Source organism: Eleutherodactylus coqui, chromosome 4 (genome assembly GCF_035609145.1).
Source record: "Eleutherodactylus coqui strain aEleCoq1 chromosome 4, aEleCoq1.hap1, whole genome shotgun sequence".
Taxonomy (NCBI): domain Eukaryota; kingdom Metazoa; phylum Chordata; class Amphibia; order Anura; family Eleutherodactylidae; genus Eleutherodactylus; species Eleutherodactylus coqui.
The window spans coordinates 254,898,628-254,908,414 of NC_089840.1; the positions used below are offsets into that span (position 1 = coordinate 254,898,628).

Genomic DNA, 9,787 nt, shown 5'->3' on the forward strand with positions numbered 1-9,787 from the left:
TTTCCTTCACTGACATCAAGCAGAGATGAGGAACTGAATCACGTTATACTTAAGAACAGGGACTAGAACAGCTTCTGTTCACAAATTGGGAATACCCCTATAATTTAAAGGGGAAGGTCTATCCATATGAACCTCCTGTTATTACAAATGCCAATCCACTTCCAGTCAGAACAAGTCTGATAGGAGGCATCGTTACCTGTGCCCGCCTCACATTCCACAGCGGGCATATCATTCTCATGCTGTGAAAGCTCATTTCTTGCCATGTTAAAGGCATTATGCAGGGTTAGTGGAACATGGCTGCTTTATTCCAGAAACAGTGCCACACCTGGCCACAGGTTGTTTCTGGTACTGCAAGCTCAGTCCCATTCACTTAAATTTAGCTGAGCTGTAGTAGCACACACACTGGACAGATGTACTGCCGTCTTGTTCGCATCTATCCCAGCATGCTGGGCTACTTCATCTGGGATAATGCTGGAGGGCATGACCGAAGCCAGACGACCCTCCCTGTATAATCAACGGGGTCTGCCATGGATGGATACAGCTCTTATGGCAGAACACGGAAACCCCCAAACGCAGACATGAACAGCGCTTTACAAGGCCGCCATGTTTTTCTAATTCTGTAAATTGGGTTAAAGGGGTTTTAAACAAAAAAAAAGGGGGGGGGATTTTTTTATGTCCCCCTTTTCAATTTAATGTGAACTCTTGTCTTGTGTTCCAATCATTTGAGTAAAGTCACACTTAATTTCTAACCTTTCTGCCTCCTGTTGCCTTGAATCTTCCTATAATACACACATGCACCACCTCTCCAGGTCCGCCGTACAGCTCATCTGCATCGTTAACGAGTGAAAACGAGGATTTCTTCGTGTTATCTCATTTATTGCACAGTCCGGAAATACACATAATAAATAAATAAGTTACAGGGCAGCGGAACTAAATCCTGACCACAAAACATACAGATGAAGGGGGGCGGGCTGTCGAAACTGACAGAAAAAGAATGGTTATAATGCCCAGAGCCACCAATCAGAGCTCAGCTTTCATCTCAAGCTGCTGAGGTCAAGTGAAAGCTGCACTGTGATTGGTTGCTATGGGCAACAAGGACCATTAACCTGCACATTATAACAGATTATTACAAATGATCTTCCTGATGTGAACCCCTCATAACTCCCGGTTTATGACATTCCGATACAGAAATTTGATCAATGGAAACAAACTTAAGTTTTCATTTAGCAAAACTGTCTACCAGTAAGACGTCCTCGTTGTCTATCACAACCAATCACAGCGCAGCGTTCATTTCTTATACTGCCATGGTAAAATGAAAGCTACACTGTGATTGGCTGCTATGGGCAGCAAGGACCGTCTTACTGTTACAGTTTTGCTAAAAAAAAGGCCCAAAATGTTTTATTCTGCCGTAGTTGTCGCGAGGGACATGAGACAAAATGGCTGCGAATGAAGACAGAGCGTTTTGCGTCCTTGATTTTCACATCTACCAGTCCGTTATTAGCGTGCAAGATCATTTTCGAACAAAGTCTGATGAAGATCCTCCCAGCGGGCGCACAATTCCTAAGAGATACTCTATTTTATGGTTGCATCTGCAAGTGAAATCATCCGGCCGGCCGCCAGAAAGAGCGTCCGTGAAGTTTCACAGGAAGTCCTCAGAAATCCATCGTCAGAGAAAGCAGAGAACTGAACGCCCCACAGCCGACTGGAAGATTCTGCGCAAATGTTTGTGATGTTATCTCTACCGATTGACGACAAAGTGCGACCATGTTCTTTCTGTGAACGGTAATGGAAAGCGATGGTTTCATGGAGTTTTTACCTTTTGGGCAACAGACAGTGTCAGAATCTGGAAGAGGGGAACCCCCCCCCCCCCCCCCCATGTACATTGAGCGTATGTGCGACCCCCCCCCCCCAAGGTTAATGTGCTCTACGCTACAACCTCTGGGAAAGCGTACGGCCCCTTCTTCTATGAAGAAACAATCCTGGCAATTTATCTGGACGCTACAGCTATGGTGAAGTCAGAAGCCAGCTGAATAGGTGACTACTAGGGATGAGTGAGTATACTCGCTAAGGCACTACTCGCTCGAGTAATGTGCCTTAGCCGAGTATCTCCCCGCTCGTCCAGAAAGATTCAGGGGGAGGGAGCTACAGGGAGGAACGGAGGGGGAGATCTCTCTCTCCCTCCCGCTCCCCGCCGCAACTCACCTGTCAGCTGCGGCGGCCCCCGAATCTTTAGAGACGAGCGGGAAGATACTCGGCTAAGGCACATTACTCGAGGGAGTAGTGCTTTAGCGAGTATACTCGCTCATCCCTAGTGACTACCAAACAGACGGATTGGTAGGGGAGATGGTGACGACAGTGAACTTCCTCGGCCTCCACGTTCCCCAGACCTTACGCCTTGTGACTTGTCACTGGGGAAGTGTTAGTCTACATGCCCTCCTGACCATCCACCATGTATGATCTGCAAGTACACTTCCCAGCAGCCATTGCATCAGCCAGCCATGATCCGCTACATGTCTGGCAGGAACATGACTACAGGCTCCATGTGTATTGGGAGACGACGGGGATCACACTGATCACCTCTGATGGGGAAAACATTAAGTCCGTTTCCATTGATGTATCGGAGTCATAAGACGGGAGTGACGAGGGTCTCATAATAATCCTGTACATTTCATTCACAACACACAATAATCACATAAGCCCCGGCTCAAGTCTCCAATTATCCGGAATGTCAGGCAGAACCAGGATGGAGGGGTGTCTACAAGGGCTGGAATTGGTCAACAAGTGTAGAAGGGGGTGAAGAATCCTCGCAGTAATCCAACTACTACCGGGTGGAGGAGGGAGACGACATTCACTGGAACCCTGCAAAGAGAAGAGGTTCCGGATTAGAGCGGAGTCACATTTGGTACAGATTTTACATGTGTTTTTTGATACAGGTTTGCCTGGGAAATACTGCGAGTTTTCCACCATTTTCATGACATTCAGATCAGAATCTGCATGGAAGACACACAGCTCTTGTGGCAGATTGGTTTGCAGCGTGCTAATCCATGGACCGACTCACAAACAGTCACAGGTCTGATGTTACTAGCCAAACGTCCTGCATGTTCACCACCAACTCTCCAGCTAACACCGCTGGCTTCACATAGAGGAATATTGCTACTGAGAAGTTGAAGGGCTTTTGCTTCCTAGTGACTGCAATAGAAATCCATATCACGTCAATTCTTGATGCAGAAGCCACAGCAGGTCGCTGCGCGCAGATGTGTGCAGGTGGATAAATATACGTACAAACGGGCGTAAGTAAAAGCTCAGGGGCCCTGATGCAAAAAGGTGAGTTATGGCCCCCCCACTCTATCTGTATCTGTACCCGTACCCATACCCATACCCATACCCAAACCATGCTGCACAGAGACATGACTTAAAGCTTCCGGGCCCCAATGCAAAACTTGTAACAGGGCCCCCAACTATAATGCTTTATTCATAGTACTGGGCTCCCTATATGGAGAGGAGAGGCCTTATGGGCCCCCTAAGGCTCCTGGGCCCGGGTGCAACCACATCCACTGCACCCTCTATAGTTACGCCCCTGCGTACAAATCTGCAACAGAATTCCATTGCTCAGCCTTGGATTTCTGCTGCAGGCTGAAGGGAACTTTACATGCAGTGATTATCGGGCGAATTCTCGCCGCAAATTTAGGCAACAACCATCATGTGCGCATGCGGCCACCGAGCGAGAATCTGTCCACTTGTTGAACTCACTTGGTTCTTAGCAAAACTAAATACAAAGTGACTATCGGCTGTGTAAACGGGAAGCGCTCAATGTTTCAGCGACTCCTGTTTACTGTGAGTGCAACCGGGACGACCCCCAGCCGCTCCGCCTCCATTTACTTGAAAAACGAAGTGAGTGAGAGGCAGGCTGCAGTCCACGAGATGGCTGTTGGGCACTCATGCACCCGATAGTCACCCTGGATTAAGGGACCTTTAGGCCGGCTGCACATTAAAACAAGTGCATTTGCGCAGGTCTGTGCGGATTTTATGCACGCACAAATAAAAGGAAGAAAAAAAAAAACCACGCATGCCATTTATGCAAATGGCCAATTAAGTTTAGTTCAGTTTGCACTATTTCTGTGCACAATATGCACAAAAATAGAACACTTGTGACCAAACCCATTGAAATTTGACACACCTTCAGTTTTTCCTAATTGGCGTGGTCTAAATTGCGTAAGAAGTTTGGCGCAAACTAAGGCAACGATTAGATGGTTTAAACTTAGACTGGACAGTCCTATAATTTGCTAGATTTATCCTTCAGTGATAAGTCAGGTGTGTTTTAAAGACCGTCCAGTCTACGTTTGCACGGTGTAACTTTTAGACAGTACTAGTAAATAGGCCCCAGTGTAACATAGTATGTAAGGCCGAATGAAGACAATGTCCATCTACTCCAGCCTGTCTAGCCTCCTATGTTGTTGATCCAGAGGAAGAAAAAAAAAAAAAAAACCAAGATGCAGGAGCCAATTAGCCCCTTTTGGGGAAAAAATTCCTTCCCGACTCCCTAATGGCAATCAGACTGTTCCCCGGATCAACCCCTCATAGTTCCTACCTGCCTGTAAACCCGGATTAACAATTAACCTAAGATTTATATCCTGTAATATCCTTCATCTCCAGAAAGACATCTAGTCCTCTTTTAAACTCCTCTATGGATTTTGCCATCACCACATCCTCAGGCAGAGGAAGTGTGCCGTCATATAACGCTCCGTTGGGCGCCGTTTCCACATAGCTATTCTACCCCAATACCGATGCTTCTAGGGGAGAATATGTTTGTACATGAGGAATCCAATGCACTATGCCAAGGCTTCTTCCCCCATTGGCTCCACAAGCCGCAGGCACATCGCATCCGTGTGCAGAAGCCCTTAGAAATTTGGATCCAAATTCAGTTTTTGCCATTAAACATTTTCCATGTGAAGAATCTCTAATGTTGGAGCCGATAATGAGCCACTAACAGCGGGCACCTTACCTCATAGGCCTGGCACCTCTTCATTCCCACAGGAATCGCACGTACCAAATTGTGTCATTTTTCAACTGTGGTCCAAACAGTGGGTTGACTTGGGACAAGATGGTCACCAGCCAGCTATGGAGGAGAGAAGCAACATCAGGAAATGGTTAGTGCCCCCCAGTAATCACATCTGACATCCAATATTACCACCTGTACAATGGTGCATGAGAGTCAGGAAGAACTAACATTTAAAGGGCACCAGTCACGTCCTCGTGTGAGCGGGGCTGGCGCCAACAATGTCTTTCTCTTCCCTCTACCCCCTCCTGTTACCCCATGGGCTTTTCCCAGCTTTAGTGAGTAGTCCCCACCAGTGACATCATCCATTGACAGTGAGCAGACATCGGTAGGAGTCAGCATGGCTGCGGCTACAGAGCTACGCAGCCGGCCCTACTGACTTGAAGGCATGATAAGTTTTCTTTAAAGCTACATTCAGACGGGCGAGTGCGATATTGGGCCAAGAAATTCTGCCCAATATTGCGCTCGTCAATGTGAGTTTTACCGCGGACGCGAGGCGGTTTTCATTGCTTCTGTGAGATTCTGGTCTTCACACACTTCAGAAGGAAGCAACGTATCGGACTGCATGCTGACGCCATGCGAGGTCTTAAAGGTTTCATTCAAAACAATGGGCGATGCGTTCAGAGAAGGCGAAAAATATAGGACATGTAGCGATTTTTCACCTCGCCGCATCGCTGTGAGGGAAAACATCACTCGTGTATGACTGCATTCATTTCCATGGGAGCCACGTAGAGCGTGCTGCGCTGAAGCGCTCGGCTGCTTTCATAGTTACCGGCTAGGCAGCAGCAAATTCCCATCTCGGCGATGATTGGCTGAATGTTTGATGAGCCATTCAATGAATCATTAGTTCATCGAGCGCTAGCTCTGATTGGCTAAGCGTCACAGCGCTCAGCCAATCAGAGGCAGCACTTCCAGGAGGCGGGGATTTTTCAATCCCCGGCCTGCAGAGATAATGAAGACTAGTGCTGGGGACTGGGAAGATTATTCAGTGGAGCCGGACAGCAATTCTAAGGTGATGTATTCTTTTCTTTTTTTCTGCAGCTAGGGCTTATTTTTGGGGTACGGCTTATATTTCAAGCCCCCCACACTTTGCAGCGCCACAAAATCGCAATATTGCTGCGAGAAAACACAGCCATATCGCATGGCCCACCAATGCGATATTGCTATGATTTTCTCGTGGCGATGTCGTTTGGCCAGAGGATTCCCTTTTCCTGCCCCTGAATGGAGCATGAAAACAGAACCCCCAGATTCTGTAAAAGCGATACAGAAGAGCCGATACTTACAAGAGGTAGCAGCACACGGCCGTAGTGACCAACATGGTGATGATGACCCTGAAAGAGGGGAAAGAAGACAAGAAGTAGTCAATATAAAAGGATCAGCTAGTGAAATCATCCGTATTAGACGCCGTATTATGGAGATTCTCTCCCCTTCAACTATTATTGCCTCTGGGAAGAATACCCAATTATACACTGCAGTATAGACCCGCAATACAGCATCCCCCCAACTGGAACAGTGAGGCTGGGATCCCACGGGACGGAGATCCCCCGGAATGTCCACAGCGGGACCGCAGGGAAATTCAGCGAGATTTCCACCACGGAGAGGCCGCTTCACAACCTGCGCCATTTGGTGCGGCTTGTCTGCCCGTATGCCGCTGTAGAAATCTCTTCCCATAGAGAGAACAGAGCCCGCAGCGGAAACGGCGATACAATGGACATGGCACAGATTTGAATTCCACGCCGCGCGGCTTGTCCGCAGCGTATGGACGAGATATTTGCAAATCTCATCCACTTTGCTGCTTACTCTTGGGTTTGGAAATTCTGCAGCAATTCCGCCCCGTGTGAACCCAGCCCGAGGGCTCTGTGGGGTACATCGGTTCACAAGAACCGGTCATGTCAGCCCCAACGACTCCGCCAATGCCTTTCTTCTGTTGGTTCTCACCCCTCTGCCCAGTACCCGCTCTTTGTAGCAGAAGTGTAACCTGAAGTTGCTGGGCTCCAATGCTTAATTATACTGGTGTTCTCATATGGAGAAGAGGCTTCACAAGCACCTTAACCCCTTAGTGACCAAGCCTGTTTGCGCCTTAATGACCAAGCCAAATTTTGGAAATCTGACATGTGTCACTAGAACATAGAATAACTCCGTAAAGGTTTTGCAAATCCAAGGGATTCTGACAATGTTTTTTCGCCACATGTTGTACTTCATGTAGATAGTACCAAAATTGGGAACATTTTTTCATATTTTCAACTATAATATCTCAAATATGCACAAACACACTGTACAAATCTTTGATAAGATCTACATTTCCATCCGTTCACTTTATTCTGGACGCACATTTGAAAAACTTTGGTTTTTTTAACCATTTAGGAGACGTACAAATTTAACAATTATCATCAACATTTTGAGGAACACTTTGTTTTCCTGCACCGAGCCAGGATTGCAAAGGCTCCTAAGTGTCAGAATGATAGATACCCCCATAAATGCCCCATTTTAAAAACTACACCCCTTAATGTATTCACTGAGGGGCGGCATGAGTATTTTGACCCCACAGTTTCTTTTCAGGAGTTAATGCAATTTAGAGGAGAAAAAATAAAATGTCATATTTTTGCAAATGTGTCATTTTAAAGGCAGGTTTTTTTCTATACTGCGCATGAAAATGAGGATTTACACCCCAAAATGGATCCCCCTGCTTGTCCTGTGTTCAGAAACATACCCATTGTGGCCCTAAGCTTATGTCTGGATGCCCAACGGGGCCCAAACCGAAAGGAGCAGCCGGAGGCTTTCAGAACAGACATTTGGCTCGGAGGTAATTTAGGCCCTATTGCAAACTTGTAGAGCCCTTGAGCGGCCAAAACTATGGAGAAACCCCACAAATGACCCCATTTTGCACCGAAGTTGGGGAAAGGTCAGCGGACTAAAGATTCCGTAAGTCTTTTCACCTCCCCCCATGGATCAGATCCGTGACGGGATCTGATTCATGAGGGGACTTTTTTTTTACATTGTAATTAACGTGAGCCGTAGTACCTGCAGTTACAAGTGCCGGCCACTACACTGAGGTCGGCGCTGAGGCTTCCGCTCCAATCTGTGTTATTGCGGCGCTGACAACATGCACCTGCACAGCTGATCGGTCAGGGTCCCGAGTGACGGACCCCAGCGATCAACTATCCTGAGGACACCGCAGTCATCAATAGTATTCTGCCTGGAAAAGCCCTGAGCTGCCCTCAGGTCATGTGATCCATCACTGCGACGTCACAGGCCTGCGCCGCTCGCCCTCAATCAGCTGATCGGTGGGACCCGACCAATCTGATACCGATGGCCTATTCGAAAATCCCTTTAATTATCTCAGCCAATTACCTGCAGTCCCATGTAAACCACATGTCAGCTCTGCTGCATCGGCGTAGCGTCCATACATTACAATGATAGGGCGGTCACAGCAGGGCGCATCCACACCGCCAGCGCAATATTGGTAGCCAGGCCCATACGCCATCCTGCTACTACACAGCTGTACATTGGGAGGCGGGGGACTACAAGTCTCAGCACGTGCAGATCTGACAGGTCATTCTAGTGATGCACTGTGATGTGTGGGGGACTACAAGTCTCAGCATGCACTGTCAGGTTGCTCTGCAGCAGGGATGTGTATGGAGGGCCCGGCTTACCCTCTGTTGGGGCCTTTCGGGACGAACCATGGGGCCGCGATGCCAATGATGCCCCAGAAGGTGGTGAAGATAATCATGGGCACGGTGAACGAGTGGGCGGTCATGGCGACTACCGGCACAGACCCCGTCTAAGGAGAGCCGCTCTCCGCTGTCCCCGGCACTTTCAGCGCGCTGCTTTGCTGCTATTGGCTGGCGCTTCTCTCATGGTCTCATGCTATTGGCTGAGCCGGATGTCAGTCACACAGAGCAGCTCAGTGATTCACAGCGGGGAGCATCATGTCGTCTTTAGACTGTGGGGACTACAACTCCCAGCATGCCCTGCGGCGCATCTACAGATGGCAGATTAATGGCATTTAGGCATTGAAAGGGGCTAAAATCTGCAGCATACAGAAAGGACAGATTTAGGGTCCGTTCACACGCCGGAACTAAGCGTGGAAAAATTGCGCATGTATTCCGCCTCTAAAGTCCGCATCTTTTTGACAAGGATTATGGCGCAGAACCGCGCGGTAAATCTATGTTCCGAAAATCTAAGCGCCGTACGTTTCCACATCAAGAGGTGACGCGTCAGGGTACGCAAACATGGCGGGATTTTCTTGGAAAAATTCCACATGAATCCGTCTCTAAAATCCGTTATCTGCATCCTTTTGGCGCAGTTTTTATTGAGGATTGGCATGCAGACTTAGCCCTGTCAGCGGGCAAAATCCGTGTGTGGCATTCCGACACGTTAAGAGGCGACGTGTCCCCTTTCTGATAGGATCCGCGATTTTCCACATCGGAATTCGTGGATTTTGCCCACTGACGGGGGTAAATCTGCGAGCGGATCCTTGATAAAAACTGCGCCAAAAAGGTGCGGATTTTGAGGGGGAATTCACACATAAAATTCCACCATGTGAGCGTACGCTAAAGGCTTGCTAGCGACGGACAGCACACGTTCTATTCTTTAGGGAAATGCGCGCAAAATACAAAAATGTGAACAAACCCATTGAAACCAATGGTTTCTATTTTCTGCGTATTGTGCGCGCAAATTTTGTCCACGTAAAGCCGAGCTTAGGCAGGCCTAACACAAGTGAGTGTGATC

The 9,787-nt window shown here is 48.1% G+C and overlaps 1 protein-coding gene across 1 annotated transcript; it reads right to left on the bottom strand.

Annotated features, from left to right (window-relative positions):
• Nucleotides 1-1,872: 1,872 nt before the first annotated feature.
• Nucleotides 1,873-8,896, bottom strand: ATP6V0E2 (ATPase H+ transporting V0 subunit e2). The gene is made up of 4 exons (XM_066601119.1): nucleotides 8,710-8,896; nucleotides 6,340-6,387; nucleotides 5,003-5,116; nucleotides 1,873-2,859 (listed from the first exon to the last, which is right to left on the bottom strand). The coding sequence occupies exons 1-3, from the start codon at nucleotides 8,811-8,813 to the stop codon at nucleotides 5,023-5,025; spliced, it is 246 nt and encodes an 81-aa protein (XP_066457216.1). The 5' UTR covers nucleotides 8,814-8,896; the 3' UTR covers nucleotides 1,873-2,859; nucleotides 5,003-5,022.
• Between the last annotated feature and the right edge of the window lie 891 nt (nucleotides 8,897-9,787).

Excerpts from the sequence above, each read along its gene's own strand:
- ATP6V0E2 (XM_066601119.1), bottom strand. The coding sequence starts at position 8,813 with ATGACCGCCCACTCGTTCACCGTGCCCATGATTATCTTCACCACCTTC. Across the intron at positions 6,388-8,709 it reads CCGAAAGGCCCCAACAGAGG|GGTCATCATCACCATGTTGG; the intron begins GTAAGCCGGGCC and ends CCCCTCTTTCAG. Across the intron at positions 5,117-6,339 it reads GCCGTGTGCTGCTACCTCTT|CTGGCTGGTGACCATCTTGT; the intron begins GTAAGTATCGGC and ends TCTCCTCCATAG.